Consider the following 17,401-nt stretch of genomic DNA (forward strand, 5'->3'; position numbering starts at 1 on the left):
TATAATCGCTTGGATAACAAAAATGGATAAGACAACAATTTACTTGCATTTGAAATTCACAATTCATATGGAATGATCCTCGAGTTATACATTACTTGCAATTGTTTAGCTAGTGCAACACAATGCAAGCCGTAAAAGGAAATACATAGTGGCTTCGAAGTGTGAAAGCCCCTTTCAGGAAGAAGAGCAACAAGGCTTCTTAGTGTTTGATTCAGAAGAGGCAGCGACATCGATAGTGTGACCTTCCTTGACGTTAGCATTCGCATTTGCCTGGTCTGAAGATATCGATTTCTTGCTGATGATCCTGTAAATCTCGGAGAGAATCGTCTGAAAGGCCTTCTCCACGTTCAACGCCTCGAGAGCCGACGTCTCGATGAAAGACAACCCTTCTTTCTCCGCGTAGCTCTGAGCATCCTCTGTGGCAACAGCTCTGAGATGCTTCAGATCTGTCTTGTTTCCGATCAACATGATGACGATGTTGGAATCCGCATGGTCTCTGAGCTCTTTCAACCACCGGCTAACGTTCTCAAACGTTGTTGGTTTGGTTACGTCGTAGACCAAGAGCGCACCAAGCGCACCTCTGTAGTAGGCGCTGGTGATGGCTCTGTATCGTTCTTGCCCAGCCGTGTCCCATATCTGAGCTTTCACCGTCCTTCCTTCCACCTTAAAACAAAGAAGCATGGTGTAGTCAAAAGGGTTAAATCATAAAAAATAGTAAGCAGCAAAATGCATATCAAAAAGCTTATTACATACGATGGATTATATGAGTAGAGTGTGCAACATATCTATTTGATATGATTAGCAGCAAACTCAAGAATGCAAAACAACAACACTGACTTCATACTTAAAGCAAACAACTTAACATTTCCACTGTTAACCTAAATGTAAATTTATGTCCAAAATATTAATTCATAAAAACAGTAAGCAACACAATTCATATTAAAAAGCTTATTATATACGATTGATTATATGAGTAGAGTGTATAAATAACAACACTGACTCATACTTAAAGCAACAAACTTTACATTTCTATTAGTTAACCTTAAGTGTAAGCTATGTTCAAAATCAAGAAAGGCTCTTAGATCTTGAGTTGCACAAGGTTCTTAGATCCGAGTCTACATGTACATACACAAAGGCGGAGATTTATATATACACATATGGATCGAGCCAAGAAAACACCCACACAAGTTCATAGTGGATTTCAGATGCTTTAAAACCAGAAAATTGAAACTAAGACTAGATCAAGAAACAGTTCAGAGAGAGAGAGAGATGAGTAGATACTTGGAGAGTACGAGTGGCGAATTCAACACCGATGGTGGATTTGGATTCCAAGCAGAACTCGTTGCGAGTGAATCTAGAGAGGAGATTCGACTTGCCGACGCCGGAGTCTCCGATGAGAACCACTTTGAACAAGTAGTCGTATTCTTCTTCCGGTCTTCTCGCCATTGTTCTTGAGAAGAGCGAGTGATTGGGATTTTCAAAACTGTGAGAAAGGAGAAAGAAAAGAAGAAGACGAAGAATATAAGAAAAATTAATTATTATTTTCTTCCGAGAAAAATGAAATTCTGTGTGGTCTAAAATACCCTTGGACTGCCGACTAAAATGAACGAGGCCTTGGATTTATCAAGTTGGGCTTTTAACAACAAAGTTTAAATCAAACCGGATCAAACCGGGGAAAATTGAATACTCTTCGTAAACCAAACCATTTAAAACCCTAATTCGTCTATCCCTCGGAACACTCTTTTTATAGCTTTCGCTCCGCCTCATCTACTTTCTCTCTCTCGCTCGCTTTGCTCTCTCACTCCTGGTAAGATCCCATCGATCCAACAATCGTTTTTCTTCCATTTAGCTTATCTTCTTCTCTATAATAATAACTGAGCTCACATTTTGATGTTTCCCCTCTGTATCAGATTCAATACCAGAAGGCGAAGTCGTATCCGTCTTAGCAATGGCTTTGGTGAGCTCTCTACAATGATTTTGTTTACGCGTTACTCTTCGTTTCCCAGCTTAGCTTGAACGATCGCATCCTGTATTGATATGTTGATAACTGAGCATATGATAGTGAAGAATCAGTCGTAAACTGTAGTAATGGTATCCGATTCGGATTATCTTTGAATGGATTTAGGCTTTTGAATGATTATTTTTGTCTCCTGTATTGATTGATCGTGAAGAAGCAATCGTAAACAGTAGTAACTGTTCGATCTATTGATTATCCGATTCTGATTTTTTTTTCTTGCTTTTGATGGAAATGATTTTTTTGTACACCAATTAGATTGAAATTATATTTAAAGCTGATGATAACTAGTGTTGGGTTTTGGTGTGGCAAATGTCTTCACGAATGAATTTGGCGGAGAAAATAATATGTGCTGAATGTATCTTAGCAAAGATGAGTTTGGCTGATCAGTTTTTTTCTCTAATGACTGTAGGTGTTGCACACATACAAGGGAAACAAAGGTGCTGAGAAGGCACTCATTGCCGCAGAGTACACTGGTGTGAAGATCGATGTCCCCGATTTTGAGATGGGTGTCTCTAACAAAACCCCAGAGTTCCTCAAGATGAACCCTATTGGAAAGGTATGCGAACGTTGTTGATAGCTTTATTGATCGAATGGCTTTTTACTTGTTTTTGAGTCTTTCTCTAAACTAAAGCTATCGATCTTGCTAGGTTCCGGTGCTTGAGACTCCTGAGGGTCCCATCTTTGAGAGCAACGCCATTGCCCGTTATGGTAAATATAAATTCCATTTGTTTATGTGGTTTAATTGCACGCTAGCAGTTTTGTATAATTGATGTTTTGATATTCTATTCTAGTGAGCCGATTGAACGGTGAGAGCTCCTTGAACGGATCTTCCCTGATCGAATATGTAAGTTCCTGCTTCTTTCCCGGGGTCTGCTCTTCTCTTATATGTTTGCGTTCCACTGTTTGTTTGTGTTCAAGCTGTTTATATGTATGCTTCTACTCTGCAGGCACAAATTGAGCAATGGATCGATTTCTCTTCATTGGAGATCTTTGGAAGCATCTTCATGTGGTTTGGCGCAAGAATAGGCTACAAGCCATACAGTGTTCCGGTAAGCTTTTCTAACTTTCATTGGGTGGTTTCATACACGCTCTTTGAATATTATCTGGATACACTCTGGATAAGACACCTGCTTTTTTTTCCTCATCCCTGATTGTTTTGTGAAGGGTGAGGAAGCTGCTATCTCTGCGTTGAAGAGAGCACTTGATGCTCTGAACACCCATCTCGCTTCCAAGACTTTTCTTGTTGGCCATTCTATCACCCTTGCTGATATCATCACTGTCTGCAACTTGAGCCTGGGATATACTACCGTCATGACCAAGAGCTTTACCTCTGCATTCCCTCACGTTGAGAGGTACTTCTGGACCGTGATCAACCAGCCAAACTTCAAGAAGGTGGTGGGTGACGTCAAACAGACTGAAGCTGTCCCTCCTGTTGCTTCCAAGAAACCTGCTCAGCCTGCAAAGGCCAAGGAGGAGCCGAAGAAAAAGGCTGCCCCTGCAGCAGAGGCACCTAAGCCTGTTGAGGAGGAAGAGGCACCAAAGCCCAAAGCAAAGAACCCTCTTGACTTGCTACCACCAAGCCCCATGGTCCTCGATGAGTGGAAGAGGCTTTACTCAAACACCAAATCCAACTTCCGTGAGGTTGCTATTAAAGGTGCGTTGTGATATTTTCTCTTTATCTAGTTTTACAGGTTTTTCAAGGGGTTGCAATGAACGTATTATTTAGCTTAAGAAATCAATTATCACAATGAGCTAATCACCATGTTTCATATAATGCAGGATTCTGGGACATGTACGACCCAGAGGGATACTCACTGTGGTTCTGCGACTACAAGTACAATGACGAGAACATGGTGTCATTTGTCACCCTCAACAAGGTTGGTGGATTCCTGCAGAGGATGGACTTGGCACGCAAGTACGCCTTTGGAAAGATGCTGATCTGCGGGTCAGAGGGTCCGTTCAAGGTGAAGGGTTTGTGGTTGTTCCGTGGACCAGAGATCCCCAAGTTCGTAATGGATGAGGTGTACGACATGGAGCTGTACGAGTGGACCAAGGTTGACATCTCCGATGAAGCCCAGAAGGAGCGTGTTAGCCAGATGATCGAAGACGCAGAGCCGTTTGAAGGTGAAGCTCTCTTGGACGCCAAGTGCTTCAAGTGAGAAGATTATATTGGTTTTGATTCGATGACTTGTGTTTTGATGATCCTTTGAGTCGCTTAAGTCTGTTTTTCCAATCGAGTTTTAAGGACAAGGCTGCGGTCTAAGTAATACTTTCTCTTTTACTCTTCTGTTTGTTAATGTTCCTCTTTGCTGAGACAGAATTCATTTACAATTTTTCGAAGTTCTTACAATGGTTTCTTATGCTTTTTTGTTGAGATTGTGAATGATGGCGGCGTCCGTAGGCGTGAGTCTTGGCCTCTTAGGCTACTTGTTTGGTCGAAGTCGACGTGTTTGATTAGGTCGCTGATTCCGTTCGGCTAATAGTCTAACATTTAGTATACTTGAAGATATCGTAATCGTAAATTGTACATTATCTTAATGTAAAAAAATACAAAATACACAAAGTTGTAGAATTAAAATCAATTAAAGTAAAACAATTTTTAGGAGGGATGTACATCAAATACATGTTTAATTATTGTCTTGGGTGGGTCTGAAACTAAATGAGGTTGTAAGTACTACAAGACAATAAATTATCCAAATAAAGATCTGGGGGGTCTTAATTATTCTTTTTTCTTAAACGTCAAAAAAGTTGATCTTACCAAAGCGAAAGAACGATCCCTCCTTGCGTACAAGCGAACTCTTATCGACAGGGAGATAGAGATAGAGAACCCGAGAGACGTGGGTTACATATGTATAGAGAGATGGAAGGGAGCTCGTGGCGGCGTCTGGCATTCTTAGCTTCGATTTCTCTGCACTTCGTCTTAGGTTCGTCTTTCTCCAGATCTACCTGATTCTATTTTTCCAAGGCCTTAGATTTTTCCCCAATTCTCCTTGTCAGTATTCTATTGAATCATCGGATTAATGTTCGTTTGAGACTTTTTAGGTTTTGAATTCGCGAGATTTATGTCTAATTCAGCTGAACTTGGCTCTTTCCAGATTTCATATTTTTGATCTCTGTTTCATTTGGTCACATCTTGTTTCGTTCGCGATGAGGATTCAAACATGTAGATAGAAAGATTGTGTGTGTATATATCTGTTAGTAGATCTTGAGCAACTAAACTCCACGGATATGCTCAAATTTGTTAGTTAAGACAAAAAAAAAACATGAGTTCATGTGGTTTTGTGTGGCTATAGTTTTGATGGGTTGATGATTTGAATAGCTTGTCTTCGAAACCTGCTTTCTTTTCTCGGAGGAGATTGTTTTTTTTTTTTTGGTTTCTTGCAACTACCATCATGGTTATGGTTTCATGGTGATGCTGCATTTGAGTAATGCGATAAATTGACTGAAACTTTTTTCATGTTTATAGTTCTTAAGATATTTCTAGAAATGACCATTATGTTCCTTAAAATAAGTAAAGCAAATTCTGTTTAGTGATTTGTTGCAATTGATGTTCTTCTCTGTTGGAGTTTGTTTCTCCTTGCAAACTATTTGAGGATACGATAGCTCTTGAAAGCACGAACATTGATTTTTCCTTACATGCATTACTAAGAAGGCATCTATTAAGTCTTTTTGATATGATATTATTTCCAGGTCTATCAGGTGATTCCAAGAATACAAATAAGGCAGAGTCCCACACTTCTTCCAGCAGAACAGGCACAAAAGTAATCCTCGTACTGCTCGGATTCGTGGCTGTAGCTATGTTCTCCTTCTTTCTATACAAGCTATGGCAGAAGAAGAAAAGAGACGAGCAGTATGCTCGATTGTTGAAGCTTTTCGAGGAAGATGATGAACTGGAGGTTGAGCTAGGCCTTCGAGATTAAAAAAAAATTACAAGCTATCGACAAAATGCGAGAGGTATATTTGTTTGTGTTGGCTTGGTTTTTTCCGTGTAAGATAAATTATAGGTATTAAGATGGATCAGAACATGTCTTTGGTTAAAGTTTTACTTTCAAGTGATCTTATGTTTGTTATTGACATGCTTTTATCTTGGTGAAATATATAATAAATGCACACGAAATTTAATTATATCTCTACTTTGACAAGTAAAAATGATGTTGCAGTGGAATCAATGTTGGGCTTCAAACATTATGAAACAAAAGGTTACATGATTCAGAACGAGATTACAAATCATAAACACCATTATTAAGATTATTACCCACTGGTTAATGGTAGTAATCTCTGCTAGCCAACAAAAAGTTTCAAAAATAAAGAATAAACTTAATGACCGAAAAAGAATTAATTGAAGTGTCTCATCAAACGTTAGAACATTATCACCTCGCAGATAGATAGTGACAGGATTTGCTCTGTCCACACGACCATGCCATGGTTTCTCTGTCCGAAGCAGAGAAAAAAAAAAGAAATCATCTCTCGTGTAGAAATCTTTATTGTCCAGTCTTGGCACGCTTGCTGTTGAAAGGGGACATGCTTGGACTCAGACAAGGGCTCAAGCTTGGACTTGGACTCTCTTCCCTCAGCGTACCATTAATAGCCGCTAACTCCTTCAGCTGTTCCCTCTTGTAGTGGTCCATTGATTCGTCCTGTAGAGAGAGAGAAAAACATAACCATGTGAACAAAATGGTTTGGAGTACAAAACAAGATAGAGATGCTTAGAATGTCAAAAAGAATGTACCATTGGCTTTAGGAGCGACTCCAGGAAATGCACTGCATGCTCCAATCGAGAGTTTATTATGTCCTCTGGAAGCTCGGCTTCGATCAGTAAATGTAGTGGCTCGCTGAGATGCTCGTAACCCTGCTTACCTTTGAGCTTCTCCTCCTGCAGGGAAAGCATAAATACTAAAATGGATGAGCCTTGCCACCAAATTTCAGATTCTCAGTGATAAGTTTTCCTATACACTTCTAAGATGATATTATTTAAAGATGCATGCAAAAAAATGATAAAGCTCAAACACAAAACCAAGAGAAACATATTATTTTTAGAGTTAAGAATATTAAATACATATGGCAATAGAGCCGCTAGGCAAGTAAGCATATGAGAGAAAGTGAAATAAACAAGGAACCATACCTTGACAGTATCCTTGACAGATCCTCGTCCTCTAATAAACACCCTACACTGTGTTGCATGCTCAACTCTTTTTAGAGAGTTCCCACGTGGCCCAAGAATCCGCCCAACAAAATTATACTGCCAAGGTTCAATTGAATTAAAATCAAGATATAGACACAATCATAATACTATTTTCTGGTTAAACTGTTTAAAGAACTTACTGTTGGGAATTTATCAACGGGCACATCAAGCCTAATCACTCTTTTAACAATGGGTGGAGAATGTAGCCCTGGCATCCCAACCCAGCCCACTGGAGCAGGAGAACGAAATGGGGAAGCTCTCTGGTGATGAAAACTCTCCTAAAGAAAGCAAGCAATCATTATCAAGACAACACATTCATATTTCAACATGAGTCTGATACTACCTCAGCTTCCATCATTGACCATCCATCAAAATCAAGCTTCCCATTTGTAGGAGGAGGCAGACCAGGCGATCTAAATGGACTGCCATGCTCATATCTATCAAATTCGGATAAACTGGAGATCTTTCGAATTTCTGAACAAACACGAACAATGTAAGCAATAAAGCAAATGTTAAAAAAAAGAAAGTTCAACACTTTAAATCTTGCAGTGATAAAAGAGCCAACCTTGGTTAAGTATTCTGCAGCAATGTGGCATAAGTTGTGAGAAAGGACTCAACTTTTGCCTCTCTTGCAGCAACTCAGCCAAGTACCTGAGTAAGATTTCAAAGAAATGAGAATGTAAGTCCCAATGAGTGGGAGGAGGCTATCGAATCGTTCACATTGCAACCGCTCCACAACGATGAATCTAATTTGGAAGAGAGAGAGAGAAAGAGTGGAAGTAGTACCTCTCACGACCAGTGGGAGGAGGAGGAGGAGGACAAGGGGATCGATTGGGAGAAGCACTGAATCCAGGAAGAGGAAACTGGAAGAAGCTTCCGGGAAGGATCCTCTCTTCCATCGCCGCGAAGCCAGCGCCCGATTCCATTATATCTTCACACTCTGTAGAAGCTCAGACTGAGTTAGACACAAAAAGGTGAGAGATTGTGAGAGCAGAGACTTACCCGGAGATAAGTGAGGAGGAGAAGATGCGGCGGAGGATCTGGCGGCGATCGAAAACTCTATGTCTTATGTCCGTGAGAAGAAGGTGTGGACTGTGAAGAGTGGGCACAGTAAGGAGCTAGAGAGAGTCAAAAGCCCTACGCTCTCTCTCTCTCTCTCTCTCTCTCTCTCTTTTCTTTCCTTTTTTGATTTTCTTTCTTTTTCTGTTATCATTTCTCTATTGGACTAGGACTTGTATAGGTCCTTGGGTTGAGTCTTTTGACATGTTTGGGCCTTTTGCATCTACTAATAGGCCTTGATAACTGAACAATCGATTTATCTAACAAGTAGTTCTCAGACCCAACATAAGATTACTAGCATAGTACTTGTCATGTTTCCTCCGCCAATACCAATTATATGTGATTTACTTCAGCATAGATAAGAACACACACAACAGCAATGATATTCTACGTCTAAACTTTAAATACTAACTACTGAAAACATTTATCAGCAGAACTCCAGATCTCAGTCTTAACAAATACATACAGTGAGGACAGTTTTAGCTATATTTCTGTAAATTTACATATTAGGACCCTATTCTTTTTGTATCTAACAAATTAAGACCCTAACTTCTTAAAGATTTTTTTCATAAAAAAAAAAAAGCTCTGTTCATTTGCAACCTTTGGGCACACCGCAAGAGCGGGCACTGTATATATAATATTATATAAGATAGGACTAGAAAACATCAATTGATATAAACATATATTTGTTGACAAAAGATATATACATATATTTATAACTATGCACTTTTAACCTCATTGCTGCCTATAAATATGCAACTCCACAGAAACCAAATGCTCTTGGCAATATAAACCTGCAGCACCCTATTCTTCATTGCTCACATTCAAACTCCAGCCTAACCAACATGAAAAAGATCAATAGCAAGATCCCAGTAAAGGATACCCTATCTGGCCCTCCACACAACCATAACGATAACCAAGTGTTCATCAACTTCCGGGGAGAGGAGCTACGCTGCAGCTTCGTGAGCCACCTTGTTGACGCATTCAAAAGACATGGAATCAACTTCTTCATAGACAAAGACGAACAAAAAGGAAAAGACCGGAGACATCTCTTTGCAAGGATCAAGCAGTCGAGTATAGCTCTGACTATATTCTCGAAAAGGTACGCAGAGTCACGCTGGTGCCTGAACGAGTTAGCGAAAATAAAGAAAAGAACCGATAAACGCAAACTACAAGTGATACCCATCTTCTTCAAGGTGAAAGCCGCATCTGTGAGATACCAAAAGGCTGAGTTCGGTAGCAACTTCTGGAGATTAGCTAAGAGTTCAAGCGGGGAACAGATCAAGAAATGGAAGGAAGCTTTAGAGTCTGTTTCTGACAAAATGGGCTTGTCCTTAGGCGGCAAAAGGTACCTTACTGATCATCCTTAAAAAATGCTACGACAATTATCAGATTTCTTCGTCGTTTTCCCTCATGCCCCTCTGAACCACTTACCTGCCACGACAAGAAAAGTAAACCTGGTTATTATACAGAACAAACAAACACGTCCATCGTGTGAATGTGCAGCAGTCCAATGTCTGAAGGGTCGTCATAGTTCATATTAATGTACAGTTGATGCATATGCCTCATTTTTACTTAAAAACGCTTTAAAAAAAACCATATTAGAATAACATCTTCACTGATTCAATAACTTTCACCTTTGTGATATTTTTTCCTTCAGTGAAACTTTGTATAGACTAAACTACTCTACTTACTTTGCAGCTCCGAGGCGGATTTTATAAAGGAAATTGTTAAAGAGGTCAAAAGAGTTGTCGAGGTTAAGAAAATGAAAGACCATTCCTTCAGTCTTCCCCAAAATAACAGATGATATTTACCCAGCAGGATCAAAATCGAACCAAAATAATGTATAATGAAAAAGTTTGTTTCTTTTTGGTTTATTTCCATATATGGTGTGTCATAATACTAGGGTTTTTGTGTTTATATTGGTGTACTACTTTTCAGTCAGTGATCATTGTTTTGTTACTGTAATAAAAAAATTTCTATCCAGCGATATAACTCGAGCTTAATTTGAATGTGAATGTTTCCAACTCCTACCCAAAAGACAACGAAACGATAATTATAGTCTAATCGAAAGAGAAGGTCAGCTCAGGCCATGTAGTTGTTCACCCATCAACAAACAACAAATAGCAATCTTTTAACAATACTAGTCTCGTCTTGTGACTTGCATATGATAGTCATGAAGGGCTCAAACTAAAGATTCCTAAATTTCAAACTAAAGATAAAATATATGTGAAATAGACATCAGAGAGCAGGTTCAAATCGTACCCTTATCACAAGGCAGCAAAAGATGAGAGGACTTCCGTTTTTCCACACTAATCCTGCGAAGAAAGAGGACGACCAAAGTAAATGGCAGAGATTGTGGATACAAAAGTACACCATATAAATTAAGAAGAATCTATATATCAAACTGGGAGCGGAGTTTATGACTTTATGGTGTGGCCATAATGGCCTTTTAAAAGTCGTATGTTTCAAAAGATAAACTGGACGCATTAGTTTTTCATGCAGCTCACTACAAATGCATCCCAAATATGTAGAATAAAAAGGATTCAAACATACAAATAAAACACTTAAGACTTCCAACAAAGGGAACAATACCCAGTTCAGAAGATTTAAATAGAGAAATCGCCAGAAAACGTTGAGAAATTGAAATCAAGGAGACAATACAGTCAAAGTTATCTCTGGGTATTACCTATGATGAAGAAAACTACCTCTGGTGATTAATAGAAAAGTTTAGCTCGTATATCCAGGAACAATCTTTGGGTATTATCTGTTTCGGTGTTCTTTTGAAGCTCTATAGAGCTCACTGACTAGTGACTTGTATGAGGCCAAATCAGCTACAGTCCCTATCTCAGGTTTCGGTATATAATGCTTCGATGAATTTGCATGTCTATGGTGACCTTCTAATAGAATGTTGAATGTGATGTCGTCCGGAACAACCCCTATATTAAGCATGGCATCTAGCAACATGTCAGCATTCTTCATCTGTCCCAATTTGCACAGTCCATTAAGCAGAACATTATACGTCACAACACTAGGAACATGCCCATCTCTCTGCATTTCTTTAAGCAATCTGAAACTGGTTTGAACATCACCTTTCTTACAGAATGCATCCATCATCATCGTATAGATGACATCATCTGGCTTCATACCAGCTCGCAGCATCTCCCTCAAAGCTCTTTCAGCATCAACGACTCTTCCTTCTTTACACATTCCACAAATTAGCGCTGAAAACCCCACCCTATCGAGTTCTATCCCATTCTGATCCATTTTCTTCCTTATCTCCAACGCTGCATCTACATCTCCTCCTCTACAAAACCCATCAATAAGAGTTGTGTACGTAACTTTGTCAGGCCTGAGACCTCTGTGAATCATTCCATCAACAACGTTCCTCGCAGCCACCAAATCACCGTTCTTGCAAAAACCATTCACCAAAGTATTATACAGAACAATATCAGGCTGAAGACCTCTACTTAACATCTTCTGATAACTTTCTTTCATCAAGTCAATCCGTCCGTTCCTACTATGACCATGAATCAAAGTCGTGAAAACAACATCATTCGGAATCAACCCTCTCTCACACATCTCATCAAACAACCCATGCGCTCCGTCCATTTTGTTCTCCTTACACAACGCATTAATCAAGGCACTATATGTGAAAACATCAGCACGTGTTCTACCTCTCTCCATACGCTCTTTGAACCTAAACCCTTCATCCAAGTTCCCGGCTTTACAGTACCCATTAATCAAAGTGTTGAAACTAACCACTGTAGGACGCAAACTCCTCTTAGTAATTTCGTCGAACACCTTCTGCGCATCACACATTTTGCCTTCTTTACAAAACTTGTTCATCAAGATATTGAAAACGTAAACATTCGAAGGATAACCAGCATCCAAAATCTCCATATAGAATCCCCAAACAGTCTCGGTTGGATTCACCTTCATCATCCGATCAAGCAAGCTGCCGCAGCCACGAATCGGAACTGTAAACTTATGCTTCCGAGATAGCCTGAAGCATTGAATCGCATCGGGTACGAACCCTGCATTAGTGTAGGCCATCATCAACGCATCAACGAGAAAATCGCTTCCTCTCGTTTCCAACGCAGAAACGAAAACAGAAGAAGCTGAGTTTTTCCCTTTCCGAGAGACGACGAGCGCGATGAGCGACTGCGCTTCGTCGAACATCTTGTGGACGGCGAGGAAACGAGCCATGGCGAAGTAGGAGTCGACGGTGAACCGGAACCCAGGCTGGGATGAGATGAATTTGAAGAAAGTGAAGATGGAATTGTGAGGGAGGGAGAGAGGGTTGCGGTTGATGAGATCGAGGACGTGACGAGCGGTGAGAGAGGGCAGGAGGTTACTGATAGAGGGGGATGACGTAAACGAAGAGTTTGAATCTCTGATGGCGATTGAGAGTTTGACGAGAACTGGATCGTCGTCGTCGTCGTCTGCTTGTGGAGGAGGAGAGATAGATTCTGGAGAGTACCATGTCGATAAGAGAGACGATGAACGAGAAAAGGCTTGTGGGTGAGATCGAGAGAGTGTGTTTCTTAGAATTTTGATTCTGAACATCTCTTCAGCCGGCGCTGAGACTATTTTGGAGACGGAGAGATTTTAAATGAAAACAAACGGCGACATTACCCGGTTTTTATATAACCGGGTTTTGGATAAACCGGTCCAAAGCTGATAATGTACAATTTCCCGGTTGAATGTGTTAATTTACATTTAACTATGTGAAATATTAGTGGAACACTGATCTGCAGTATTAATCCCAGCTGATGTGGGTCGGGGCTGCGTCACATTGCATCTAATTACAAGTCAATGACTAAGCTCCTGACTGGTTCAGACGCAGCGGTTGCGGTTGCGGTTGCGGGAGTTTGTGGATGCGGGCGATTGCGGTTTCTAGCAGTTTTAAGAGATTTGTACGACTGGTACTGCGGTTAAAAATTGGTGCACTTGCGGGTGATTTATGACTGGTTAACTACCAAATACGGTAACAGTCAAATAATAAATTAACAATATTTACATTTAATATAATTATAAAAATATCAAAAATCATAAAATTATAATAAATATAATAAATATAAAATTTATATTTAAAAAGTTATAATTTTAATTTTTGAAAATTTATTGAAATTGTTTTTTATTATAATTTTATAATATTAATTAAAATTTAATAGATATATTTTAATATTTTCATAATTTCAATTTTATATTTTAAATTTTTTATTAAATATTTTTACTTTTGTATATATATTTTTTTTTTTAAAAGAAATTTTTTTTACCCTCCCGCAACCACAAGCTGGAGCCAGCTTTTGAATTCACGAGATTCAAAACGGTTTGAAGCGGTTTAGAGCGATTTGATTGATTGTTGCAAACCGCCGACAACCGCTACCAACCGCAAAAGCTGCGTTTGCGGATGGTAGCGGGAAAACCAATCGCCCCCTAAATCTTAAGATAATTGGTTGGAAAAAGGAACATTTTTAAATTGGCAGTCACAATTGTATCAATAACAAAACTCATGCGGTTTAAAATCTTCATCTTCAGTATTAAGGTCGCTACAAAACATATGAAGGAAAGCTCCAAAACACTGGGAGGGAAGAAAGTAGATAACTAGTAGCCTCCCTTGAGATCGTTGACGACGTCGTAAGGGATTGGGGTGACAGTCTCCAAGGTCATACCCTCAACCATGAATCCTGGCTTGGGACCTTTAGGCTGTCTCTTGGTGCTTATCGTCTCGCCTTTAGCTTTGGCTGCGGCCTTGAGCTCATCGTTCTTTTTAATCCTCAGCTTGAACTCCTCTGCACACCTGGACTGCTGCACGTGCTCCACACGCACATGAAGCCTCTTCCTTATGATCCTGTTGCCAATCTGAAACACACCCACCAAACATATATGTCAATTATGTTACCCACTAAGATAAAATCTATATAAAGAGCCGAGTATACTAATGTTTAAAGCCAAACAGTATATGAATGATAGTGATTAATTTGAAGTCAGCACAGACAAGTAGTTCAAAGGATCAGGAATCGAAGTGTTCAGTCACTTATGGGACTTGATTTGAAACTGTGAATGTTACTAGAGAATACTTAAAGCAATCGAACTAGTTCCAGCACAAAGATCATAAAGCTTAATATAAAAAAAAATAAAACCCTTGAGACAAAACACAAAAACTGAACCAAGTAGTTGCATATTTCATCATAAAAGTCAACAGATTTGACTAATTTAGACAGTACAATAAGCTCAAGGCAATGAGAGTTGTTTCAGACCTGTTTGTTGACTTCAACACCAACGGCGCGCTTGGTGACGTTCCAGACACGACCGGTACGACCATGGTAGAACTTGTGAGGCATACCCTTGTGGATCGCACCGTTCACTTTAACATCGACGTAATCGCCGACCTTGAAGGTCCTGAGGTAGGTCGAGAGTGGGATTGTACCCTTCTTCCTGAACCCTCTAGCAAACAGATCCCTCGTCCTCGCGCGAACTCCATGACCCGCCGGCATTTTTCCTCTTTGGTGGATGCAACAAGTGAAAAACCTAAAATCGCAAAATGAGAAAGGCAATGATTATTATCTCATCTGAAATTAGGGTTTCTTCTCTAATGGGCCTGTTGTTGGGTCAGATATTTGGGCTTATTTGATTCAAAAGACGATTTCTATTAATTAAAATAAAGCCCCTGTGTTTTTAACTTCTATATGGTTTAGCTCAAAACTAACATAAAATTCAAATTACACCCAACTATGAGTTCTGATTTCTGAAGCATCATCTCTCTCTCAAGATGGTGGCTTTATAGAGTGAAAGCAGTGTGGTTCTAGTGATCAAGGCCAAAGCAGCTTCATGTATCTTAATACTAAAAACAAAGAAACAATGATCTTGTATAACTAAACAAGACCAAAATGGCGTTCAAACATGTCAACACCAATTAAAATTACAAAATGGCTATATAAACTACACTCACAAAGACCTCGTCTTGAGACAGCTATGCTTGGCTTGCTTCTGTCTCCACACTCGCAAATGCTGCCTCCTTAAACCCGTTCACGCACGAAGAAGGTTCCAGATTTAACTGTTGGTTTTGACAATGCTCTGTAGGTTGAGGAGGGATGGTACTGTCTTCAAGATCCTTAGCGACTTTGAGCTTTCCTTTCCGAGCCTTCTTCTTGAACTGAGCCCTCCTGGCTTTTGGAGTCTTGATGATGGTTTCTTTCACCGGACTTGCTACCTCTACTGTCTTCTTCTCGCAAGGAATGACAGTAAGCTGAGTGCTGTAGTTGTTGGCAAGGTCCATTTTGGATTCTGACTGGATGGCTATAAGAGCCGTTCTCCCAGCGCTTATCTCAGCCTCTTTTTTAGTCTTTGTTGCAGCTCCTGTGTACTTAATGCCTCCGATCTCCACAGTACATGTGAACTGTGGAGCTCTCCCGAGAGTCTCGCTCCTTTGGCACTGATAGAGTGGAATCGCGTAGTTCATCTTTTGAGCGTACTCTTGAAGAAGATTCTTGCATAGCCCCATCTCGTGCTGGCATTAAGAAGCCATTCAAAAGTTAGCCAAATGCACACAACATACATAAAATAATTGCTTAACGAGTGGAACTCTCGAGTCACACCTAAAACATTCTCAGGCAAACTAACTATAAAGCTTACAGTTCACAGGCTATAGTCCTTCACTAGACTTAAACAATTAGAATCACGAGATAAGAAAGATGAGGTGCTTACAACAGGCAGTGAAACAGATTGGGTTAGGTCACTGGATTTTGCTAATTCCTGGAGAGCAACCTCGGCAGCTGATTGCTCAGCAGCTTTACGATTGAAGAATCCAGGCAAGGAATCGTATCTGACATCATTGACAATCACTGTAGACTGAAAGAGAGGTTTGTGGGAAGGGCCTTCTTTGATAGTCTCGTAGAGAGGCGTTGGTAGCTTGTATCTCTGAGCATATTCCTGCAACCGGCTCTTGAACACATAGCAATTGGAAACACCTGAGAAGCAAAAAAAAAAAAACTTCAAAATGAGGAGAAAGTTCATAGAGAGCCTAGAAACAGGAAACAGCAATGAAAAGCCTAGGATGCTATCCATTACAAGCATAAGTTAAAAAGCCACAAGAGGGAAGGAGTCTCAAAATTGCAAATGTAAAGGTGAGGACTTTCTCCAAGAAGCTATACTATAATTATTCAAAAGAGCAATGAAGGAAGCATAAAGCTGAAGAATTTAAGACTAGCATAGCTTCTATTCTATGTCATAATCTCAAAAGGGTAAACTTTCACAATGCATACTCATATATCAATCAGTGCCTGAAGAATAACTAAGATATTAAGCTATCTTTTTTATAACTGAAAGCAAAAACTGCAAATCTAATTTCCCAGGGGAGAAAGGAATCGAGCAAGAGAAGAAAAAAAAGCATGAAACTTTTTAAACCTGGAAAGTAAAAAGACATGAAGAAGAAGGGAGGGGGGGAGTAATTTCACCAGAGGAAACTTCATTCGCCGTCATTATTCTAGAGCAGAATGTTAGCTGAAGAGATGCTAGTCGGAAACAGAGGCACACCGCGTGATGCTCCTAAAAAAGCCGAGAGAGAGAGAGATGTTTTGAACCCTCCTCCCTTTAATTCTTCTTACAAGCTCAATTAAATAGTTTAAACTAAATAAAATTAAGAAAAAAAAACATGAGTAAGTAGTTTAATAAATTAAAAAAATATTATATTTACTAAATTATTATACTCTAATATTAATCAAACAAATTACGTAAAATAGTTGTGTAAAATTATATATCATCTTTAATTTTGTGGTAGTTTTGTATTATTATATTATCATCAATTTTAATATTTGTTACACAAATAATTTACTAAATTATTATACTCTAATATTAACCAAACAAATTACGTAAAATAGTTGTGTAAAATTATATCATCTTTAATTTTGCTGTAATTTTGCATTATTATATTATCATCAATTATAATATTTGTTACACATACGTAAAGTTTTTAAGTTTCCATAAAAAATAGGACAATTGTCAATAATAGCACCTTTACCTTTTGAAGTTTATGTCTTAAAAATAGCACTATAAGGAGAAAGTCACAAAAATGACATTCATTAAAGGGTAAAATATCCCTAATATCCTTAGTTTAAAATTAAATAAACAAACAAAAA

General features: G+C 39.2%; 8 protein-coding genes across 12 annotated transcripts; 3 read left to right on the forward strand and 5 right to left on the reverse strand.

Moving 5' to 3' along the window:
- Window positions 1-27: 27 nt before the first annotated feature.
- LOC106346261 (ras-related protein RABA2a-like) lies at window positions 28-1,603 on the reverse strand. The gene is made up of 2 exons (XM_013785531.2): window positions 1,282-1,603; window positions 28-663 (listed from the first exon to the last, which is right to left on the reverse strand). The coding sequence occupies exons 1-2, from the start codon at window positions 1,444-1,446 to the stop codon at window positions 175-177; spliced, it is 654 nt and encodes a 217-aa protein (XP_013640985.1). The 5' UTR covers window positions 1,447-1,603; the 3' UTR covers window positions 28-174.
- A 44-nt stretch (window positions 1,604-1,647) lies between these two features.
- Window positions 1,648-4,367, forward strand: LOC106346260 (probable elongation factor 1-gamma 1). The gene is made up of 8 exons (XM_013785530.3): window positions 1,648-1,807; window positions 1,911-1,957; window positions 2,427-2,573; window positions 2,665-2,725; window positions 2,809-2,861; window positions 2,965-3,066; window positions 3,182-3,671; window positions 3,797-4,367. Exons 2-8 carry the CDS (start codon window positions 1,949-1,951, stop codon window positions 4,174-4,176), a joined length of 1,242 nt encoding a protein of 413 aa, XP_013640984.2. The 5' UTR covers window positions 1,648-1,807; window positions 1,911-1,948; the 3' UTR covers window positions 4,177-4,367.
- Window positions 4,368-4,667: 300 nt separating this feature from the next.
- BNAA06G05550D lies at window positions 4,668-6,142 on the forward strand. The gene is made up of 2 exons (XM_013785529.3): window positions 4,668-4,941; window positions 5,708-6,142. Exons 1-2 carry the CDS (start codon window positions 4,866-4,868, stop codon window positions 5,935-5,937), a joined length of 306 nt encoding a protein of 101 aa, XP_013640983.2. The 5' UTR covers window positions 4,668-4,865; the 3' UTR covers window positions 5,938-6,142.
- Window positions 6,143-6,171: 29 nt separating this feature from the next.
- LOC106346258 (KH domain-containing protein At1g09660/At1g09670-like) lies at window positions 6,172-8,428 on the reverse strand. Of its 2 annotated transcripts, none has more exons than XM_048782094.1 (8): window positions 8,202-8,428; window positions 7,986-8,139; window positions 7,765-7,850; window positions 7,543-7,673; window positions 7,340-7,459; window positions 7,140-7,256; window positions 6,747-6,890; window positions 6,172-6,654 (listed from the first exon to the last, which is right to left on the reverse strand). In XM_048782094.1, the coding sequence occupies exons 2-8, from the start codon at window positions 8,123-8,125 to the stop codon at window positions 6,499-6,501; spliced, it is 894 nt and encodes a 297-aa protein (XP_048638051.1). In that variant the 5' UTR covers window positions 8,126-8,139; window positions 8,202-8,428; the 3' UTR covers window positions 6,172-6,498. The 2 variants fall into 2 exon arrangements, with proteins under 2 accessions (XP_048638051.1, XP_013640982.2); XM_013785528.3 differs by having other exon boundaries at window positions 7,340-7,477.
- Window positions 8,429-8,914: 486 nt separating this feature from the next.
- LOC106346256 (putative pentatricopeptide repeat-containing protein At1g09680) lies at window positions 8,915-12,857 on the reverse strand. Of its 4 annotated transcripts, none has more exons than XM_048782096.1 (4): window positions 10,967-12,857; window positions 10,524-10,576; window positions 9,611-9,692; window positions 8,915-9,515 (listed from the first exon to the last, which is right to left on the reverse strand). In XM_048782096.1, exon 1 carries the CDS (start codon window positions 12,825-12,827, stop codon window positions 11,022-11,024), a length of 1,806 nt encoding a protein of 601 aa, XP_048638053.1. In that variant the 5' UTR covers window positions 12,828-12,857; the 3' UTR covers window positions 8,915-9,515; window positions 9,611-9,692; window positions 10,524-10,576; window positions 10,967-11,021. The 4 variants fall into 4 exon arrangements, with proteins under 4 accessions (XP_048638053.1, XP_013640978.2, XP_022576327.2 ...); XM_013785524.3 differs by having other exon boundaries at window positions 10,948-12,857; XM_022720606.2 differs by having other exon boundaries at window positions 8,915-9,692.
- LOC106346257 (disease resistance protein RBA1-like) lies at window positions 9,104-10,516 on the forward strand. The gene is made up of 2 exons (XM_013785526.3): window positions 9,104-9,606; window positions 9,960-10,516. Exons 1-2 carry the CDS (start codon window positions 9,104-9,106, stop codon window positions 10,063-10,065), a joined length of 609 nt encoding a protein of 202 aa, XP_013640980.2. The 3' UTR covers window positions 10,066-10,516.
- Window positions 12,858-13,720: 863 nt separating the features above from the next.
- On the reverse strand, window positions 13,721-14,806 carry LOC106346254 (60S ribosomal protein L21-1). Its single transcript, XM_013785523.2, has 2 exons — window positions 14,525-14,806; window positions 13,721-14,126 (listed from the first exon to the last, which is right to left on the reverse strand). Exons 1-2 carry the CDS (start codon window positions 14,759-14,761, stop codon window positions 13,869-13,871), a joined length of 495 nt encoding a protein of 164 aa, XP_013640977.2. The 5' UTR covers window positions 14,762-14,806; the 3' UTR covers window positions 13,721-13,868.
- A 431-nt stretch (window positions 14,807-15,237) lies between these two features.
- LOC106351177 (double-stranded RNA-binding protein 1-like) lies at window positions 15,238-16,745 on the reverse strand. The gene is made up of 3 exons (NM_001315851.1): window positions 16,721-16,745; window positions 15,972-16,234; window positions 15,238-15,774 (listed from the first exon to the last, which is right to left on the reverse strand). The coding sequence occupies exons 1-3, from the start codon at window positions 16,743-16,745 to the stop codon at window positions 15,238-15,240; spliced, it is 825 nt and encodes a 274-aa protein (NP_001302780.1).
- Window positions 16,746-17,401: the final 656 nt, after the last annotated feature.

This window comes from Brassica napus, chromosome A6 (genome assembly GCF_020379485.1).
Source record: "Brassica napus cultivar Da-Ae chromosome A6, Da-Ae, whole genome shotgun sequence".
Classification (NCBI taxonomy): Eukaryota; Viridiplantae; Streptophyta; class Magnoliopsida; order Brassicales; family Brassicaceae; genus Brassica; species Brassica napus.

What these genes read in the sequence shown, in the direction of transcription:
- LOC106346261 (XM_013785531.2), bottom strand. Translation starts at nt 1,446, where the DNA reads ATGGCGAGAAGACCGGAAGAAGAATACGACTACTTGTTCAAAGTGGTT. An exon ending in TCGCCACTCGTACTCTCCAA is followed by an intron (nt 664 to 1,281) that starts GTATCTACTCAT and finishes CTTTGTTTTAAG; the next exon opens with GTGGAAGGAAGGACGGTGAA.
- LOC106346260 (XM_013785530.3), top strand. An exon ending in CAACGCCATTGCCCGTTATG is followed by an intron (nt 2,726 to 2,808) that starts GTAAATATAAAT and finishes ATTCTATTCTAG; the next exon opens with TGAGCCGATTGAACGGTGAG. An exon ending in ACAAGCCATACAGTGTTCCG is followed by an intron (nt 3,067 to 3,181) that starts GTAAGCTTTTCT and finishes TGTTTTGTGAAG; the next exon opens with GGTGAGGAAGCTGCTATCTC.
- BNAA06G05550D (XM_013785529.3), top strand. Translation starts at nt 4,866, where the DNA reads ATGTATAGAGAGATGGAAGGGAGCTCGTGGCGGCGTCTGGCATTCTTA. An exon ending in TTCTCTGCACTTCGTCTTAG is followed by an intron (nt 4,942 to 5,707) that starts GTTCGTCTTTCT and finishes TATTATTTCCAG; the next exon opens with GTCTATCAGGTGATTCCAAG.
- LOC106346258 (XM_013785528.3), bottom strand. Translation starts at nt 8,125, where the DNA reads ATGGAATCGGGCGCTGGCTTCGCGGCGATGGAAGAGAGGATCCTTCCC. An exon ending in CCGTTGATAAATTCCCAACA is followed by an intron (nt 7,257 to 7,339) that starts GTAAGTTCTTTA and finishes GAACCTTGGCAG; the next exon opens with TATAATTTTGTTGGGCGGAT. An exon ending in AGTCGCTCCTAAAGCCAATG is followed by an intron (nt 6,655 to 6,746) that starts GTACATTCTTTT and finishes CTCTCTCTACAG; the next exon opens with GACGAATCAATGGACCACTA.
- LOC106346257 (XM_013785526.3), top strand. Translation starts at nt 9,104, where the DNA reads ATGAAAAAGATCAATAGCAAGATCCCAGTAAAGGATACCCTATCTGGC. An exon ending in TTGTCCTTAGGCGGCAAAAG is followed by an intron (nt 9,607 to 9,959) that starts GTACCTTACTGA and finishes CTTACTTTGCAG; the next exon opens with CTCCGAGGCGGATTTTATAA.
- LOC106346256 (XM_048782096.1), bottom strand. Translation starts at nt 12,827, where the DNA reads ATGTTCAGAATCAAAATTCTAAGAAACACACTCTCTCGATCTCACCCA.
- LOC106346254 (XM_013785523.2), bottom strand. Translation starts at nt 14,761, where the DNA reads ATGCCGGCGGGTCATGGAGTTCGCGCGAGGACGAGGGATCTGTTTGCT. An exon ending in GTGTTGAAGTCAACAAACAG is followed by an intron (nt 14,127 to 14,524) that starts GTCTGAAACAAC and finishes GGTGTGTTTCAG; the next exon opens with ATTGGCAACAGGATCATAAG.
- LOC106351177 (NM_001315851.1), bottom strand. Translation starts at nt 16,745, where the DNA reads ATGACGGCGAATGAAGTTTCCTCTG. An exon ending in GGCGAATGAAGTTTCCTCTG is followed by an intron (nt 16,235 to 16,720) that starts GTGAAATTACTC and finishes TTTGCTTCTCAG; the next exon opens with GTGTTTCCAATTGCTATGTG. An exon ending in AATCTGTTTCACTGCCTGTT is followed by an intron (nt 15,775 to 15,971) that starts GTAAGCACCTCA and finishes TCTTAATGCCAG; the next exon opens with CACGAGATGGGGCTATGCAA.